Consider the following 21,295-nt stretch of genomic DNA (forward strand, 5'->3'; position numbering starts at 1 on the left):
GCAGTGTCCATGTAGGTTATGATTGTGTTTGTAGCTTTGCTCTGGGTGCTCTAGTCTTTACTCCACTAAAATGTAAAGTGGGTATTTAAAGAAGGGATTCAAGGCCTGTGAAGTTACCTGTGCAGGCCATGAGACATCGAAACCATGACTGTTTCTGTTTCAGGTTGAAATTGTAACACACACTGGACCTCACAGACGCCTGTGGATGGGTCCCCAGTTCCAGTTTAAAACCATCCATCCCTCAGGACAGACCACAGTCATATCATCTAGTTCGTCTGTGTTGCAGTCTCACGGGCCAAGTGACACGCCACAGCCACTCTTGGATTTCGATACAGATGATCTGGATCTCAACAGTCTCAGGTAAGAGATAGAAAACCAGGAGGTTACTTGCAAGGCAGAATAAAAGTCTGCCTTTGAAACAAATGTCTTATACAGAAATGTTCACATTTCTCCTTTTGACATAGTATTCTATTGTTGACTCCATTTACTGTCATCTTTCAGGGGCTGATCACATGCAACAAATGTTTACATTCTGAACTGTCTTTTGCTAATACTGGAGCACCTTAAAACGCCATTCCAGTTCATGCTTCTTGTTCACACTCAGGAATGTGTCCTTCCTCATCTTTCGATGTCGGCATTGCTGTTCTTCCGTTCTTCCCCTGTCCCTTTCTCATTGCCTTTGAGGTGCAAGATGAAGTGCTAGTGTGATTCATTTGTAGTTTGTAGCCTGGGTTTCCTGATCCTTACTCTCTACTTCTTTCTTGCCAGAATTATATACATGTCTAAAAAGTATGCTTGTCACTTCTGTTCTTTATGATGCAAAGTTTGGTATCTAGTACTTGCATAGCATTTATTTTGTCTGTCTAAGAGACACCGGTAGATACTGAAGAGCTTCTAAAGTAGGGGACCTTTGTCTCTCTTAACTGTGTATTCTCTTCTGAATGCACAAGGTCCTGTCACCATCACCGGTGCCGCTGGACACCCCCCTTTTGTCATATGAGAGCATTCTTAGTGCATATGTGTATATTCTGCACTCTTGCTTCACTGGGCATCTTATCTCAGAATCAGTCCTCCTAATATTTTATAGCTTGATTTATTTCTTCAAATAAAGATTTTCAAAATCTTTCAGTTTTTCTTAGACCACCCCAATCTAACTTTAAATTGCTTATGCTTGATTTAATTAGAGTTTTGCATTGTTTGTTGTTATTAAATATATTTATCCTGGATATAAGTTTATATATTTGTTTTCATTGTATTTGTACTTCAGGGTTTGAGCAAATGGTCCTGCTTACAGTCTTGCTGAAGACTTTTAACTCCTAGCCAGTTATGCCTGTATTCCCAGCACTTGAGAGGCTGAAGCAGGAAGGTCTAAAGCCAGCCTGGCTTACAGAACAAGACCCGGCTTTAATGAGATATGCGTGTTCTCTTTTTATCATCCTTCAGTGTCCACTATGATTCAGTATACCACCCAATTAGTAATCCCCTTGTCTCACTTTCACTGTGGCTCAGCTGCTCTCCTCTTGGACGTGTCTTCTGTTGAACTCAGCTCTTCTGCCGTTTGAAATATTCATATGTATGCTTTGAAAAAGCCAAAGTTTTCACTGTATTTTCCTTCTTTTCCTATTCATTTCTTTCATTTCATTTTAACTATTCAACTCCTTCTTAATCCACTGAACAACATACATTAACAAGAATTTAGAGTGTGCCTGGGAAGGCGGGAATGTTATGTTTTTAGGGCTTTGTCTTTGTGGAAGAGTTTGGGACTGTAGCTCCTTTTTTGTCTGGTTTTAGAATGTATGGTTCTTTAATGGATTAAGCCATTCCAGCATTCCTGATTTAAGGTCTGTTGAGGAAGTGACAGTCTTCATGCCAGCAACATATGTGAACTAAATGAAATGCATTGCAGGATCCAGCCTGTCCGCTCTGATCCAGTCAGCATGCCAGGGTCATCCCGTCCAGTCTCTGATCGAAGGGGCGTTCCCACAGTGATTGATGCTGCCTCAGGTAGGATGCTTACAGAGCATGTCTCTGCTGTGAAATTTTACTTTCTTACACACTATAGAGGATGGTACTCATTTTCTTTCCTCTTTTGTTTTGTTGGTTGGGGTTTTCTGTGTCTTTATGCAATAGCGTGCCTCTATTTGCTACTGAAAACTGCTGTGTATTCAGACTTTGTTGGTGTTGGTGAGTGGGGAGGTGGAGCAGGCCCTTGATTAAATGTAATGAACATAATATTGAAGGCTACAGGGTTGATGACTGTTTGCCTTTGATCACTTGAAATGTCAAGCAGCAACCTTGACAGAGAGCGTAAATACAATATATGGATTCAATTTACTCAACCTGTGGAGTATCAAAGCACCTGGTCTGTGGCAGCAGAGACAGTCCAAATGCTGCATCTTAGATAGTTTCACTGTAGAAAGCATGAAGCTGGTATGTCTACTACAGTTCGTAATTTCCTAACCTTGCAATCAGCCTGTGAATGCATAGCATTAATTTCTGGAACATGACTCCTTGGCGGCTCTTTGGCTCTGGTTGCTTCATTTGGGTTATAGAGATGTTCTCAGCAAAGCCTGGTGAATCATTGAGTTGTTTTGATAATGCATGCTCTTGTGTCTAAGATGAGTGGAGAGAGGGATTGTGCTGCTGCCCACCACAATGCTGCCCGTGGAGAATGTTGGAAGATCTCACAGGAGGGGCATGTCCCAAAAGTGTCACACAGTGGATTTATCAATAATTCCGCAGTAGCTGACCAGTTGAATTTTAAACAGCTGATTTGATTGTGGCTTAAACTGTGAAGGAGAATGGAGACCATTATTAACTGCTGCCTGATTCTGTCTCAAAGTGCGTGGGCTTCGTCTGTTTCCTTAGTTTTCTGAGTTATGCACTTATTTTGGTCAACTGGTTATACTTCAGATCTTATTAAGCTGTCTGTATCCATACCTACACCTCCACTTTAATGTAGGGTCTTTGATTAGCATACAGATTCTGGTTTTTCTGCTCTAAGTTGATAAATATGGCTGTTGCCTGTAACAGGCAGGGACCTGGGTGAGCTCTGTCCTGGCTTCCCTGCATCAAATAGGACTTTTGAGATCATAAGGAACAAACATTTGGGTAGATCGGCATCTATTTAATGACAATAACAGAACACAGTGGCCTTTAAATGCCCATTTTCTAGTGGATCAGAGCCCTGGTGTGGCTGTAACTGTGGAGCTAGTGGTGGGCCCTCAGCTTGGTGGAAAGCGTGGCAGGTTTCCATAGTGGCTGCTGTCAGCAGTGGCTTGAGCTGTCTGCTTGGATAAGCCTTCTTATGACCTTCTCCCTCCCAGACTAGTGCTATCCAGTGGAATTACAGTAAGCATCACATATTTACAACTTTAGTAACCAAAGCTAGGCATGATGTCTTGTGCCTTTAACCCCAGCACTTGGGAGGCAGAGGCAGATCTCTGTGAGTTCAAGGCTAGCCTTGTCTACCGGGCTGTTACATAGAGAAACCCTGTCTTGAAAAACAAAACAAACAAACAAAACCCAATTTTTAGTATCCACATAAACACCACAAAAAAGTATCTAAATATATTCAACTGGGAGCTGGTCTTAAATTACTGCTTACAGTGTTGAAGTATTTATCCAGTATAAATCCGAGGCCTTGTTAGGATTTTAATACATTTTAATTTTTACAATATTATTAATTTAGCTGTCAAGCAATTAGGTGCTAGTAATGCATGCTGCCAAAGTGGTTGCCATGTGTCAGATGTATTTGATGAGGTATTCTGAGGTAGTAATGCAGATTGTATTGATCATAGAACAATTTTAGCTCTAGGTTAAGTTATTTCATGGATAAGGAGAAAGTTCAGTGAACCATTTAATCCATTGTATAAATTTTTTAAAGAAAAAAACAGAATTCAAGTTGATTTTTGAGTAATAGAGTAGATGATCACACTTGATCCCTATCAAAGGCAAAGCCTAAGGTTTTGTGGGTTGTTACTTTGTGGCCTTTAATCTTTGAAATTGCCAATGTTTTGGATAGAGAAGGGTTTTTTGTTTTTGTTTTTGTTTTTCGTGTTTTTGTTTTTGTGACCAAGCTCTGTGTTAATTATCTATTTATTCTAGGCCTATTTTCCCTCCTGAAATCATGTTACCTTTATGAGCCAGCAAGGACAGTGATCATGTGTGCTGCTCTCTCTAACTTTGAGCAGAGACCCCTTAGCTGTGAGGAACCAGGATCTTGTGGATAATTCTCTCAGTCCCCTCACCGGTTTGGATCTCTTGAGGAGGAGTCTGGTTATTTGGTTGACTGGCTAATATTCTGTTGTCCGGCTTTAGTCATGTCGCTGCTGTGAACACACTCGTCTTTTCCCAGGGTTTAACAAAATGATTGTAGTTCTTTGTGGAAAGAAGTTAATGGGGAAATTCTAACAGATTCTATTTTAAAGTAAAACATTCATTGAAACTGTCCCTGTACCAGGAAGTGCTGCTTTCATTGTGGCCCATGTGTTTGAGTAGTCTTTATTGGGAAGATGTTTGGTGACCTGTTGCTTAGAGAAAATTCGCAGTGTGGGATCTCCTTTTTTAGGGTTCATTGTTCTGCACTTCCTTGTTCCATTTTGTACTGCTTCGTGTATTGTCTTCCCATTTTTCCTTTGACATATTTGTTAGCTGCCTTTGAATTTGGTGTCAAAACTAACCCTGTGGTAATCCTTTTATACATAAAAGCTTTGCAAAGATAGTGAAATAAAATTTTGTGTGTATACACATGACACCCACACATATATAAATTCTCCAGCAGATAATAAATTTCAAAGTAAAAATATTTTATTTAAACTTTGAATCTGGGTGCTAGAAAAATGGATCAGCTGTTAGGAGCACTTGTTGCTCTTCCCTGAAGACATGGGTTCAGTTCCCAGCACACACATGGCATCTCACAACCATCTGTAAATCCAGATCCAGGGGAATCTAGTGTTCTCTTCTGGTCTCTGCAGACACTGCACACTCATGGTGCATAGAAATACATGCATGCAAAACATGTACATACACAAAATAGGGGAAGGATTTTAGAGCCTTGTATATAGAGTTTTTATTTTACCTTTCTGTATGTTAGTGTGACATTATTTCTGTTGAACCAAAAGAGATAAGCAGGGTGTTATTCCATTTTGCTAATTGTTTTCTTTTACAGTTTATCATGTAGTTAGTTAACATTTCACTCATTCATGTAGAGATGCATGTAGAACACACACACACACACACACACACTGTTAGCTTTGCTGGTTGAAGTACAGGGCAAATTCTATGTCCTCGGGTACTATTTTTGTGCAAATATGTGCATTTTAGTTTCTCATCTGATCATAGGTATTTGATTAATAGACATTATTTTTTGTCTTAGCTCTGCTGGTGCAAAATAAAGCCAAAATTTGGGGCTTCAGTGATTGTGAGATATTTTAGTCTTAAGATAAAGGGAACACCTTGGAATTTTTTCCTAAGGCACAGCCTACCCACAACAAATAGGCCTTGAGCTGACTGCTCACTCCCTACACATCTGAATAATTAAAAATTGTTTTTGAATCATGAATAAGATTTTTTTAGACAGAACATTAGGTTAATTTTTATAGGTTTTCTCTGTTAATTCTTTTCATTTTAAATATCTAAGAATTTTTCTCATTGTTTATATTTAACACCATATGCCTGTATTTTAACTAAAATATAGGACTTCTAAAGAGGAAGCTGCTGGTGTCTCATTTGCACTTAGTTTCTCCTATTCCTTGCATATATATATAGTTCCAGCCATCCTGCCTCATTCCCCCTAGTGCTGGGAACACAGACATCTACCCCTCACCCGCTCACTTCTCCAGTGCTTCGTTTGCTCCTTGGTTTGTCCATCCTACCTTGACGATAGCTAAGCATAATCTTTCCTTGCTTTTGCATAATGAATTGAGCCACTAGAGATCCAGGTCACCCTGAGTATGTCCTAGTGTGTGTTCTACCATAAGGATCAGTGGTTATCAACAGAGAATTCAAATGACTGATATTAAAGGACAAACATTCTGGATCTACAAGTGGAGGAGATAGAATTTGTAACTTCATCTACAGTTGCCATTCAAATAGAAGGTAGAAGTTCTCAGCCATCACATTCTTAGGCTGTCAAAGGTGTTGATGGGAAGGTAAACTCAGTTTGCCATGGGGCAGCTTTGTGGGACAGTGGTTATAATACTAAAATTGACTGAGAGAAGCTGTTCTATTTATATTCCTTGCCTGTAAGTTTTGCTGAAAAGTCACTTTCTGCAACCTCAAGTGGAAAATGAGAATTCCTATGAAGAATTTGGAATTCTCCTTCCTTGGAAGGGCTGTATTTAAATTATTTCCTAAGATAATATTCTTTAGATATATGAATGTAATTCTTTGAATAATAATAAGTCACACAGTTCTGGATATGGTTTGTGGTAATAATGTGACAAAAACTCTAGTCTTGTCACTTGGGTCTTCAAAGCTTATATTGGAACAATAGGAGGATTAAGGAGAGGGCAAAAATAAAAAAAAAGACTCAGTATCGATTTTGAACAGCCTGTCTGAAGAGGAAAATATACAAATTTATTTATTAAGATTAGCATTTTAATTAGAGATAATAAAGTATGGGCATTAAATCAATTTTCATCCTTTGAACACCTACCATTCATATAAAATTTAAGTTTTAGAGAATAGGTCAAAACAAAACATAACGTAAACTCCACTTCGACCGTAAGGAAAACACAAGGCTGGAATGTCCTTGTAGCTGGGTTCCTAAGACAGCAGTGACACAGTGCATGGGGCAGTATTAGAAACTGTTGAAGTCGGAGCCAGCAATTCCATTCGTCTTAGTGACATGAGTGTTACATTGTTAGTGTCACACTGTTGTGAATTGTGTCCCAGAGCCTGAGAGGCTCTTGCTCACAGCTGTCACCTGTAAGCTAGAAACAAAAGTCTCTGAAGTACAGCCAGCCCCTCAGGCAAGTAAAGAGCAGGCTGAGACCTCACCCAGATTCAGGCTGGAGCCTGGGCTTCTAATTTTCCTCTGGATATGCTTGAGAACTGTCACAGAAAACTGAAAGAAATAATCCAAATGAAAGCGTTTGTTCCTGAGAAAAGGCAAGTTCTGGAAGCTTGTGCTAGCAGAAATAAGAATGTCTAACCCGAGTCTGTGGCTGCAGCCACAGCTTTGTCTGTAGCCAGTGATTTCAGAGTTATTGCATTTCCTAAGTGTGCCTGTCCCATGCATTTCCTAAGTGTGCCTGTCCTCCTAGCTGCTTGTAAAGCTAAAGCAGGAGGAGTGTTTGAACCCATGAGTGTGAGGGCAGCGTGGACAATAGAGCTAGACCCGGACTCTAACAACAACACAAAACACTCATTAAAGCATTCCCTTTTTAAAAGAAGGATTTTGCGCTGGGCGGTGGTAGAGCACGCCTTTAATCCCATCACTCGGGAAGCAGAGGCAAGCTCTGTGAGTTTGAGGTCAGCTTGGTCTACAGAGTGAGTTCCAGGACAGGCTATCAAGAAACCTTGTCTCATAAAACCAAAAAGAAGGATTTTACTATGCTATTACTAGTCTGTTTCAGCTTTGAAATGTGACTCTGGCTTGGGTCATCTTTGGAGACATTTTTAAAATTACAGTAGCCAATTTAAAATTTTAAAATTATATATGCCAATCATAAAGCCCAATGAAGTTTACAATCATATAATGACCACTCAGACCTACATTTATAATATCTCCATTAACAAAGGAAGTTGCCCATGATCTACCTCAGTTGGTATAGACTCCTTTGTATGGGTCACCTCAGTCAGTATGGAATCTAATGCACAGAAAACTGCTTTGTCATCATAATTAGCTTTGCCTTTACAGAGCTTTATGTAATTATAATCATTTCTCCCATGTATTAACACATCTTGGTTCATGATTTGAGATTATTGCAGGTGTTCACTAGTTAACGCAGGATTGAATGCACTTAACGGTTGTACTGACAGAAAGCAGCCACAACAGTAATATAATTATTAGAGTTGTACTTGGAGTGCTTCTGAGGAATGTCATTCCAGCTGAAAGACCAGGTAGCAGTATGTGGTTATTTAGGTGATTTAAAATAAACACACACACACACACACACTGTTTCTGTCATTTTGAGGAAAACAAATGATACTATTTTTTTCCAATAGAGCATACCTTCACACCAATGTACATAAAATAAAGTTAAATAAATTGTTAAACACTTATAAAAATAAAACAATTTAAAAAAGAGTTTTAAAAGAATTGATTGTCATGAGGGAAGAAAGGTGATTGGTAGGATTTTAGCTTCCATGCTGAGGCTAAGGTTGTCAGCATCAAATCAAACAGAGACTCTTTCAACTCTGAGGATGTTGTTAGTGCTCTCTACCTCCCATCATAGCCAGAAGTGTGGCCAACTTCCTTGATGTGGCTCAGCCAAAGGCCATTTGTTTCAGTCCGTAAGGATTTTAGCAAAGCATGGTGGCTTGTGTCTGTTGTCTTAGCTATCAGGAGACAGAGGACTGTGAATTCAAGGTCAGCCCAGGCTACATAAAAATAACTTACAGTGTGTGTGTGTTAGTGTTATCGCAAAGAGATTCTGACAGAACTAATTGAAAATTACTACTATATATGCTTACACAAGCACACATACACATTTAATAATCAGCTTAGTCATTTCTGCCTAACTTAGATGACTTTTGATTGAGGTCTCATACTATCTGTACCTGACGTTTTGGAGAGCTGGCATTCTTTTTTGTTGTGGTTGTTTTGTTTTGTTTTTTTCGAGACATAGTTTCTCTGTATTGTTTTGGAGGCTGTCTTGGAACTCGATCTGTAGACCAGGCTGGCCTCGAACTCACAGAGATCTGCCTGCCTCTGCCTCCCAAGTGCTGGGACTAAAGGCATGCGCCACCAACGCCCAGCTGAGCTGGCATTCTTAAAATATGGAATGTTGCCCTGCATGCTATGTCTGAAAGAAATCAGATTTTTAAATGCATAGACTCTCACAGATGCCTCTTATTTGATCCTTTTTCCATCTTTATTGACATATAATTTATAACATTTATTTGCCATTTAATTTTTTATGCTAACACATTAACACATTTTATTTTTCAGTCTTCAGCATGTATAAGATAAAATACTTTTTCATCATTAATTTGTGTTTAGAAACCTATTGTTTTTACTCCCACTAGAATTTTTGTAGTTTTCACAACAAAGTTGATTTTATTTCTCCCCATTCTTTCTATTGGCATTTTTATACTTGCTTAGATTTCCATGACAATGTTCAACAGAAATTGAGCATGGCTGTCTCAGTAGGGTGTGAAGGGTTAACATTTCACTATTAAATATAATCTTAGTTAAAAGGCATTTGTGTCATATTCATTTTCTCTGAAGAAAAATGGACAAAATTTGAAAAAGAGCCAAAGTGATGTTTTGTCTCAAAAGTATATTACCAGTGATAGTTCGTTGAACCAGGCATGGTAGCACATGCCTATGACTTTGGAAGCAGGGTGTCAGGAGTTCAAGGTCGGCCTTGTCTACATGAGAACCCTGTGCTGGTTTGAATGTGAATGGCTCCCATAGCCTCGTATGTTTGAAAGCTTAGCCCCTAATTTGTGGAACTGTTTGGGAAGACTTAGGAGGTGCGGCCTTGTGGGAGGAGGTGTGTCACTGGGAGTGGGCTTTGCCCCAGTCTCCCTGCTCTTTACCTCCAATTTTTGAGAAAGATTTAAGCTCTCGCCTACCATTCCAGCCCCATGTCTTCCTGTCTGTTGCAATGCTCCCCGATGATGGTCATGGGTTCACCCTCAATTAAATGCTTCATCTTCTAAGTTGCTTCAGTCATGTGTCTCCTCACAGAAATAGAACAGTAACTAAGAAACTTGTCTCAGAAATCAAAACAGTTGTTGAAGGGAACAGACCAAGGGAGTTTAAGGAGTCAGGCCTTTGAAAACAAGTACAAATTTTAGAAAAATGCCAGAGAGTGAAACAGAGGAGCCTCATCTGAGCGGTTGGTGGTTGCCAGTAACTGTGTAAGCCATGGACTCCTTGAAAATAGTGGGAGCAAAGAACTTTTACAAAGGAAAAAGAAACACATGAAAGGCTGTGAATTTTCCTGAACTACAGAAAGTCATCAATTCATGATCCCAGAAGCTGTTGCCAGAAAGAAGCAATCTGAAGGCACCAACTCTCTACCTTTTTCTCCCCATGTTTGTGTGATGGCTTTCAGTTTTGATAAGACTAGACATTGGAACGGGTAGTGATTTTTCAAGTTTCCCTGTCAGCATGAGACCCTCATCTGTGAGGCTCTGTGAGATGTCTGTAGGATCTTTGCCAGTAGATAGAAGGAAATGCTATCAGGCAGCAGTGTTTATTTATAAGCAGCAAGATGCTTGGGCACTGTGCTAAGTGTCTTTGAGGATCTTATCTCATTTAATCTTCCTTAGTTAGTACCATGGGTCCATTTCTCAAATATCCCAAGAATAAGTCCTAAGACACCTTGCTCCTGATACTTGGAATTATTAAAAGTGCATTATGGTGACACCTCAGATAAGTCCAGATCTCTTGCTGCCCTACCTGATCAAATATTCATTTCAAAACCATGTATGCTGAAATGAGCCATGCGGGAATCAGGAGAATCAGCTATTCAGGTGGTGAAAATGTGTGAACGCAGCTGGCAGATGACATTCCAGAACGATGAATTCCCATCTTGTCCTTGTTGCTTCAGGCAACAGCTGACAGGCCTGACTGGTCTTTGGCTTTCTAGTCCTGGCACTGATAGGAATGAAATTCTTAGTGTCACAGATACTTAAAAGCCATTCCTGTTAGGGTGGATACAAATGATGCTGGAGGGTCCTTTTTCCATGGAGATGTAATCAATATGGTCTGGAGTTCTTGACCTGAACCTGTAATTATTTGGGTGTTATAAAGGTGACTTCCTGTTACACAGAGTATATTCAGAGTACTGAGGCTGAGTTATGCATGGAGATCAAAGATAGATGATGGATGGATGAATGGATAGATGGATTTGTTGTCTGTGTTGTTCCTCACCATATTTAGGAGGCTTTCTGGGTGATGGTGTAAGGTTAGAGCTTTGGGTGGGAAGTTTCTGTGTCAACTCTGAAACCTACCTGATGACTCGCAGAAGTTGTGACTTTAATGAACAGCTTGTCATTGTAAAATTTTCAAATTTCATTGACCCAAATATCTAGATTTGAGTCAAGGCTTTCAATAACACTTCTGATTTGGCACTTTCCATACATTCAAGAGCCATGCTGAATAATTGGATGGAGTAAGTGGATTCAATGGTGTGATCCAAGGGCATCCTAAAGGACAAGGATGGGGTTCATTGTTCTATGGACCAGAGCCTTAGGATTAGTGATCAGGTCTCTGTGCCTCGTGAAAATAGTGAAGTGTAGACAAGGGGAAGAGGAAGGAGATGGAGCTGTGTCTCTCATTGTCGTTTCATTGCTTACCGTACTACCGTACAATCCAGCCTCTGCTTGCCTCTCGATGGCAAGATGGCTCAGTGGGTAAAGGCCTCACTTTGATCACCAGAACACATGTGATAGAAGGAGGGAATCATCTCCCACCTCCATATAACACAACAGTACATGCATAAATATACTTTTCTTTTTTTTTTAAAAAAAAGGGGGGGTCTTTGAGAATGTGAGTCATCCATTGGCACTGTGTTTTGCATGCCACAGAATGCTGATGGTATGAACTGAATCACTGATTCCCCATCACACTTGAGGCTTTTTATCATCACGTGATTAGACATTTGACCGAATCCCTAGCACCAACACTCCACCCAAGCCTAGGTTTATCTTTTGTGGTCATTGTTCCTTTGTGAACAACAAATATTCTGGGGAATATTTTCAGTTATATTTTCTATCATTCTTTTAAAACTGAGTGTGTTGGGACTGGAGAGATGACTTAGTTGTTAAACGCTCTTGCTGCCCCTAAAGAGGACCTGGGTGCAGTTTATAGCACCACATAGTGACTCACAACCATCCATAATACCTATATCAGGGGATCTGACACTGTCTTTTGACTCCTAGCACACACGTGGTACACACACATGCATGCAGGCAAAAACTCATAAATTAAATCTTTAGAAATTAGGAAAAACTGCATGTGTTTACATAGAATGTTTCCCGTGGAAAGTCAACAATTGAGATGAAGGTGTTATAGCCCCCTGGTCAGTGGTGCTTTGGTACAGTGTTAGGTCTGTCTTTGTAGAGCATTGATTCTACCACACTCAAGCTCTCTAAGATCTGTGGTCTGGCTGGCAAGCATACAATAAAGGGGGATGGAACTTTCCTTCTGACCATGCTAGCTTACCTTTTAGCTTTCCTCTGAAGGACTCTGAGAACTTGACATTTTAGCTAGCCCATCATGGCACAGGGTGTTGACATGGGAATCTGATCCAAGTTCTATTTAGCCCAAACTTTTTTTTAAAAACTTTTTTTAAAGAATTGCCAGGATTAGTAAGTCATTAGGAAATTACCTTTTTCTTCTTATGCTTTTGTCCTAGGCAACACCAAGACAGGGTGTCCTTGGGTTTGTCATGTTAAATGGAATGTGAGTGTTAAACCTGGTTTAATTTGGAAAGTGCCTATTACTCTGTACATGCTCAATGTTAAGACTGTCCAAGAAAAGTATGATGGTGTTTCCATGGCTCCAGGTACTCCAGAGACCAAAGAGAAGCATCTCCCTGAGCTCAGATGGGATCACTTTGCTTCAAAAGGAAATTTTCATACATATGGATAGATGTGGACACAGCACCCAAAGTTAAGCTTGAGATCGCTGGTTAGTAATATCTCCTCTAGATGGTTCATATTGGTTCAGATGAAGACAGTGTGCATGCCTAGGAGATTGTTTTACCCATGGCTTCCTTGACCTGCAGAGGTCTCAGGGAACCCTTTTACACCCCACCCAACACTCCATGTCTTTATTCTGAAATGTCTAGCTGGGAATACCTTTACTTGGAGATTTTATAACCACGAGAAGAGCACAGCCCTGTGACCTGAGCCTGGGCAACATTGCTGCAGTGTCTGAGACTGTCTTCTTGCCCCATCCTGCTCTCAGTCTCACTTTCTTACTCTGTTCCTCTCCCTGGAGTGTTACTTTCTCCTCTTAAACACTTACTCTTCCATTTATCACCCAGTATTAAAGTGTCTGGGGTATCACTTTCCATTCTAGACCAAGCTCATGCTCTTTATATACAGTTGATTTCTAAACAATTCCCACATAACAAGGATTCTGTAGGGTTAATGAAGTCAACATTTCAACATGGAACATTAGAATCAAAATTTTAGGTTTGACTTAAATGGTTATTCTAAAATGGGAATTGAGAGGCCATAGAACAGCAGGGAGAAGTGGAAATCTTCCCCTGGAACCTTTTAGGCCACATACATATATATATGTAAAACAAAACTCATTTTTAAGTGCTTACAGGTTTTTTTATTATTTATTTATTTATTTTTACAAAAAATATTAAAAAGCAGCCAAGGTCAAGGGGTATGACATGACTGTTGACTGAATGGTTATTCAGTAGTGTGTGTCTGGGGCTTCTTTGCATTTTCTGGGACTTTGACTAGCACCTCAATCAAGACAACCTATTTTGTGTTTCTGAAATCATCAGCATGCATATGCCTGCATGCGTGTGTGTGTGTGTCCTAGAAATTATCTGTAACACACACACACACACACACACCATTCCTTCCTTCCTTCCTTCCTTCCTTCCTTCCTTCCTTCCTTCATTCATTCATTCTTTTCTTTCTTTTTCCAGACAGGGTTTCTCTGTAGCTTCGGAGGCTGTCCTGGAACTTGCTCTGTGAACCAAGCTGGCCTCGAACTCACAGAGAGCTACCTGTCTCTGCCTCCTGAATGCTGAGATTAAAGGTGTGTGCCACCACCGACCAGCTGCTTCTTTTATTTTTATTTCATGTATATGAATGTTGTTCTTAAGTGTGTGTCTGCACATCATACATGCCTGATGCTTGAAGATGCAAGAAGAGAACATCAGATCCCCTGGAACTGGAGGGTTGTAGCTACCATGTGGGTGCTGGAAATGAAACCTGAGCCCTCTGGAAGAGCAGCCAGAGTTCTTAACTGCTGAGCCAACTCTTTAGCCCTACATAACCTTTCTGTTACTCAATTTCTCGTGGCATTAACCAACCCATATGCTTATACTCAACATTATATACTGTGCACATCATAGAAGGAAAAAATCGTATCAGTTACACTCTCAAACAGCCATTGGCAAAGCTCTCTGATGAAGCTTTGATGGTGTCATATTCTTGTCTTAGTGGCTCACCTGGGTTGACTAGCAGATCACAGGGAGGCCTTTAAGTTGTGAACAGTTGTTTCCAATGAGGCAGTCCACTGTTACAGATGAGGGCTCTCACATGGGAAGGACCTCCCACTAAAATAGTGATCACTCAAGGCCATATTTGTTTTCTGTCACCCAGTAGGAAAATGCAGACTAAAATAGTAGTGTTTGCAGCTCATAGTTCTTTTTTCATAGCAAGAACTGAGGCCAAGGGCGGCAAAGTGACTCTGCTTCCCTGAGAAATATTAATTGCTGTTTCAAAATATGTGTTAAAGCCAAACACGCACTGATTCTAAATGGAGCTGACACCTTGATCCTCAATTGTGGAATAACATATGAGTGAGGAGTCCCAGTGGACTGCCGTGCCCTACAATATTTATTACTGTGAAGATGGCAGGAGCTCTTAGCCACTTGGAAACGTGTAAAGGCCCTTCAGATCCCATCCTCTTAACTTGTGTTTTCACATGTTAAAATTATGGTTGCTTTTTGTCTCATCATAGTGCCTATTCAAAGCTATTCTCCTATCTTGTCCTCAGAATATGCAATAATACTTGGCTTTTCTGTAAGTTTAGAAAGGAATCCAGATATGAAAGTATACCTGAGTGGTATGTGGTGCATGAGTAATCTCAGCATTTGGGAGCAGAGGTAGACATAGCTCTCTGAATTCAAGGCCAGCTTTGTCTATCTAGCTGGGGTGCACAGAAATACCTTGTGAAAACAAACTACAAGGACAAATCAAAATTAGACCTTAGACATAAATACATTCATTTTTTATCCCCTGGCCATTGATATTTGGCAACTCCTAACCAGTTTTTATTCTTCCAGTTTTTTCTGATGTGTTCAAATATGAATAAGCCAAAGGTCTCTGTGGTAATCCATCAGCTATTGTTAACTGCTGGTGGAATCCCACTGTAGTTTGCTTTAACACATATATTTTCAAGAATAATTGTGTGCAAGATCCTCCTGAAGCCTCAGATATAGCTGAGTTGTTAGAGTGGTTCCCTACATGCAAAAAGTCATAGGCTTCCTTCCCAGAACCAGAGAAACCAAGCATGATGCAAATAGAAGGTTCAGGAGTTCAAGGTCATTTTTGTCTGCATAGTGAATTCCAGGCCAGCCTAGGATGCGCAAGCACTATTGCAAAAACATAAAACAAAAAACAGATCCTATTGATGTATGTAAACTAGTAGATACCCTTTTAAAAATTAAAATACTAGTTGTTATCATGAAAATTACCCTTATGTGCTCCCTTATTCATAAAAAGCTATTTAGGCTGACTTATTCAATAGGATATTAGTAACTTGCTTATAAGTCTTGAGCTCTGTGTTACATATTAAATTATGCATGATAATTATGCAAATTGCCCATGATAGCAGACACTATTAGTTTGATTGCCTGACAACAGGCTTTGCTGAGCATCTCTCTCATTCTTTGCAAAATCTCATGAGACAATGGCAGTGTTATCATTTCTGTTTTTCAGGTGAAGCAGTGACTGAGACATTAAGTACATCATACTGCCTCTTTTGAAAGAATTCAGAGGAACTATAATTTACTTGTTATGAACATATTTTCATTGAAAATATTGTTAATAAATGTACTTTTAGAATGGGCAGAGCCTCACTGTAAATATGTGATTTCTGTAATAGGCACAGATTTGATGCCAATTCCTACAGCTAATGAAGTTCAGGACCACAGCAGTTTACAACTTCCTATAACTCTGGCTCCAGAGGATCCCACCTCCTCTGTTAGCCTCAGGGCTACTGGGCATGCACATGGAAAATAAATTCATGTGCTCACACATACGTGTGAAATAAAATAAATAAAACTTTTTAAAAGTACTAAATGCCTGTGTTGTGAGGAGAATTAGAATATGACATTTACAAAACCTCTGGTCACAGTTCAGGTGCTAAAAGGGCCTATTCATTCTCTTCCTTACATTCCCACTAAAATCTTTAATTTCTTATGCATGCTATATGCATTGTGCATATAGTGCAATTCTTGAGAAAACTCTGTCCCAGAGTCCATGTTAATTCCTATGTGATTTGAAACTGTGTTCTAAGAAGATATGAGCTTCAATTCATATACGTTTTTAACCATAAACACAAAATTTCACGTCCTAAAACAAGTAAATCTATGAAGCCATTAAGATGACCAGAGCAGTAACCACTCTCCTGACTTACACTGCTCACACTTCTGCGTCTATCTTTGTCCCCACCTTGTTTTTCCCATTTTTCGATTCTGCCTCTCCCTACCTCCTTCCCCATGCCTGCCCTCTGATTTTGATACTCTTGGTTGTAGACGGTCCACGGCTATAAGTGGAAGTCTCTTGGGGATGCTGGGTTTTCATTATGGTCCCTAAATGGACAGATTATCCCTGGACTGAACAACTTTGTTCCTGGCATGTATTTGGCTTTTGGTTTTTCTCCTGGGTGGGACTGTTCAGTGGGATCTCAGTGGTGCAGAGGCGTCAGTGCCCTTTGTCCCTGCTTTGTCAGGGTATGGTATTAGCGGTTTCAGCTCTTGTTGACTCTGCTCTGAGCCAAAGCTTTATAGCCTTTAAAGCACAGAGGGGAGTTTTCTTATGATACATTGGAATGAAAGAAAAAAGTCTCCAAAGTTACAAATGGTTTCATTTACTAAAATGACTATTTCCCTTGGAAAGTTTTGTCTTTTCTGTAGAAATTCCAGGAGTTGGGTGGGCTTGGTGTCCTGTCTCAGACTCCACCCCACCCACACATTTATGTTAGCAGATGCTAAGAGCTTTATTCCAGGTTTGCGGGAGGCAAAACCTTGAGCAAGAAATAATCAAGTCATACATTTCTTCTTTTATTTAAAGAAACACTTTGAAAATACAAATATCTAGAAATTTTCCACTTTATATAACTGAATATAGGAAAAAATTTCAATTGAAATGAAAGTGAGAAAGTAACCATAGGATTGCTATATAGTGACGTCATCAGCAATGACTATTGGAGGAAACCTTGTTGGTTTTGAGATCTGTGCCTTTTGCATTTGTGCTTAATCTGATACTTGAATTATTGGACTAATTTACAGCCTTGGTTACTTAGGATTCATGATAGCACCATGACCTTCAAATTAGATCGAACTTGTTGAGTCTCTGAAGTACTCCAACCTACTCTTCCAAGGCTAGAAGGCTCTAAAGAAATGAACTGTTTCTTCCCTTCATAGAAAAGAAGAAGAAAACTACTTTAAACTTTAAACTTTCTGCTCTTCCCTAAATCCCAGGTTTGATTCCCAGCACCCCTGTGGCATGCCTCATTACCACCTGTAACTCCTGCTCCCTCTTCTGGCCTCCATGGCACCTGCACACACACATGCACACACTCATACCTGTATACACACACTTCTGAGGAGTCCGCTGCTACAAGTGGGACAGCCTAAGTCCTCTTTGGGTTGTGTTATAAAGACAGAAGTAGCTGAGAAATGGAAGCTTTGTGAAGATTTTTGTCAGCCTGTGTTCTATAACATGGAATTCAAGGAGCCTCTGTGGGTTTGCTCCCACTTTTGGCTCAACTATGACTTTTCATGAAGCCACCCGCCCCATCTCTTTCTTACCTCCCTTCTCACAAGAAGAAAACAATGAGTTGGGTGCTGTTTAAATGTTCTCTACTAATATTTATTGAGAGCTGCCCTGCCACAGGGCACAGCTTCTTGGAACACTGCCTTGTACCAGACCATGTTTCCAACCAGGTGGTTTAACCTAAACCTGAACTTGGATTTCTTTAGGCCTGTAATTCTTTTAAACCAAATGATCACAGCAGAACTTGGGAGGAGCCTAGTTTCATGTGTGAGGTTTTCAATAAAACCTAAGTGGAGTGTGGGTAGAAAACCAAAGCCATGAAAAGTGGTAACTGTGCTGACACCAGAGGAAAAATCTACAGACCTACTACACCTCTTGAGTTCACTGTTGGGGCAGAATGGAATGGAGGAAATGCTTCATACTGGTACCAGCTAGGCCAACCTGGTTGAATTCATCTGTTATTTACCAGTAAGATTCAAGACTTATTTATTAGTGCAAGAGGTGTGTGTGTGTGTGTGTTCATTTAAAAGTTTTGGAAAATACAGAGGAAGATAAATTTTGGGCCTAGGGCTGCAGCTCCATCAGTAGAGTGCTTTCCTAAAATGCAGAAAGCCTTGGATTTAGTCCCCAGCACTGCCTGTATGATGGTGCAGGATTTGGAGACCAGAGGATCAGGAGTTCAAAGTCAGCCATGCTTACATAGATAGTACCAACCTATACTGGGCTACATGATACCCTGTCTTTAAAACATAGTTTTAAACATTTTATGTTCATTGTCTACTGTGTTTACAAAGAAAATATACTAGTTTCTCTTGGGATAAAAATCATTTTATTTTAGATATGCACTTGTTTTCCATTTAAATTTAACATTGAAATATATGCCAGTTCTCTGGGGATGGTGGTACATACCTTTAATCCTCTACTCCCAACCCTGAGGGTAGCCTGGTCTACAAAGTGAGATCCAGGAAAGCCATGGTTTCATAGAGAAACCCTATTTTGAAGAACCAAATAAATAAATAATAAAAGAAATAAAAAGATATCTATGTGGTGTATTATATAGCACGCTTAGATATGATGGTGTTGCTGATGAGTCATGATGTGTAATGCATGGAAAAAGGTAATAAAGAGGATATTAGATTCAAATGCATCAAAAGAAGGCAGGATATTCAATCCCTAAAGATGACCCTGCCAGATGTTGTTATACCAGATACATCACAAACCTCCTTCCACACCAGCTTTTTAATGACTCTGCTCACTTTCTTGATGTATGTCTACAGACTTCATACCCAGCCCTCACTTTTAATTACCCTGTCCTGTATAAAGTTTGAGACAGTAGTCATTGGTGCTGTGGAAGTCATTGAGCACTTGCCAAGGGAGTGATGCCCAGCCCGAGCTGGAAGGACCATAGAAGGTGAGGTTTTCATTCTTCCTCTGGGAAGACACTCTTAGAAACAGGGAACTGACATTGGAAAATGACCCCACCTCACCACCTCTACAAGCCGTCACATTTAGTAACAGAAGTAGGACCCAGAGGTTTCTGCTTTTCAGCACCAACCACAAAGCTCTTTCTGGGACACCATGTAGCTTCTTAGTCTTAAAAACTAGTGTCTGTAGCTGATGAAGTGACTGTTCTTTTATGGAACCATATTGTCTAAATTACACAGTGTCCAGGAGACAGTTGTCATGAGGAACCAAATAGAAATAAGGCTTTGCCCCTGATAGAGCAATGTCTTCCAGAGGTGACATGAAGTTGACACTGATCTACAGAGCACACAACATCATTTTAACATGTGTAGGTTCATATAATTAATTAAACGAATGTCATGTCACCACAAATATCTTCCTCTGCCCCCTTATAGCAATGCTGTTCCCTTCCCACCATCATTTGTAATTCCTAGCAACCACTTAGCCTAGTCTCCATCTTTATACTTTTATCATTCTGAGAGTGTTAAGTAAATTAAATCATACCATATGTGACTTTTTGATACTTCCTTTCCTCCTTTTTTTTTCTAGCTGAACATAATGTCCTTGAGGTAAATCTTAGTTGTTCCATATATTAGTAACTTCCTTTGGGTTGGGTAGAGGGAAGCATGTGCTGAACATGTTTGGCGCCATAGGTTCAATCTTGGAGCACCCCATCCCCCAATTTTCCTTTTCATTGTTGGCTAGTATTCTGTAACATTGATGTACCACAGTTGATTCACCTATTGTTGTTTACAGTTTATATCACCTAAAGGCTTTCATTTGCCTGATGTCACATTGTATGTGTATGTTTAATTTCACACAACTGCCAAACTTTCGTGGTGGCAATATTATTTTCTGTCCCCATATGAGAGCTTCAGCTGCTGACCGAGGCTTATTGGAATGAAGTCTCTAGCAACACTTGTGGGCACACCTCTTTCTTCTTCTAGCCCTGTGCACTTTTTATCCATGACTTTGCAGCTTATTACTTAATGCATACAAATACAGTGTTTAACTCACCTACACTATATGTATCCACAGTGTTTTTATTGTATTTCTTTTTATAGCTCCATTGGAGTTATGTGTATCGTATCATAAGTACCTATTTTTTTCCACTGGCTACCATTCATTATTCACCAGTTTCAGTGATATTTTCCCCTTTATGGCTCCTCCATCCACTATTTGTAATGTAGTTACCTTTAAAATTGCCTCATATCTACTTGGTATGGCATCAGGGAGTGATGTCACACATAATTAGAAATTGAGATGTAAGAGGAAAGCCCATTATTATTAACCCTGATCTCTCTACCTTCTTCCCCCTGGAGCTCTGCCTTCCTCTGTTTTCCTTGGGAGTAAATTCACCTGAGTTTTCTTCATCTGAGAAGCCCCTAATGTACTATGTGCTCCTGGAGGATGTTCCATCTGTGTGTGAGGTCACAGTTCACAGTTCTTTCCTTTCAACACTCCAAAGATTGTGTCCTCTGTCAAAACATCACACATAGAAATATGTACAAGTCTGTATGGATAAAAAATTAAACATTGAAATATTTATCCTGTCACTTCCTTTTTTCCTGCCCTTTCTAATGAGAAATTTGATTGCATTCAAAATGTGCCCATGCTCATCAGTGAGCTGTGGGCTTCCCTCTATGTCCTGTTCTTGTCCTTGGTCTTCACAAGGTCAGTGCTGGGCTGTGGATGTGACCCCGTGGTAAGTGCTGCCTAACTTATAGTGCCCTAGGTTCAATCCTCAGCACAACCACAAACTAAAACTAATAAGCCTAATTCCCCCATATCTTCCAATGGGCTTTTTGTTGGGGGTCTGTTCAACTACTTCAAAATTTGGATAATTGTCCATCAGTGTTTTTCTAGAATCTTTCATCCTACACCCTTAACTCCTGCCATGGCAGGTATATAAGGACTATTTTCTGTCTATTTTGATTTTTTCTGTTATCTG

At 39.9% G+C, this 21,295-nt stretch overlaps 1 protein-coding gene across 14 annotated transcripts in view; it reads left to right on the forward strand.

Moving 5' to 3' along the window:
• Positions 1-21,295, forward strand: part of Bcas3 (BCAS3 microtubule associated cell migration factor) — a 478,038-nt gene that overhangs the window by 226,655 nt on the left and 230,088 nt on the right. For 13 of the 14 annotated variants that reach the window (XM_040749387.1, XM_040749386.1, XM_040749389.1 and 10 more), the window contains 2 exons: positions 164-360; positions 1,907-2,004. In XM_040749387.1, coding sequence (XP_040605321.1) covers positions 164-360; positions 1,907-2,004 — 295 coding nt within the window. Of the gene's footprint in view, positions 1-163; positions 361-1,906; positions 2,005-12,689; positions 12,985-21,295 lie in introns of those variants that run through there. The other variant, XM_040749399.1, reaches the window with a different exon arrangement.

The sequence above is a fragment of the Mesocricetus auratus genome, unplaced genomic scaffold (genome assembly GCF_017639785.1).
Source record: "Mesocricetus auratus isolate SY011 unplaced genomic scaffold, BCM_Maur_2.0 Super-Scaffold_100007, whole genome shotgun sequence".
In the NCBI taxonomy this organism is placed as follows: Eukaryota; Metazoa; Chordata; class Mammalia; order Rodentia; family Cricetidae; genus Mesocricetus; species Mesocricetus auratus.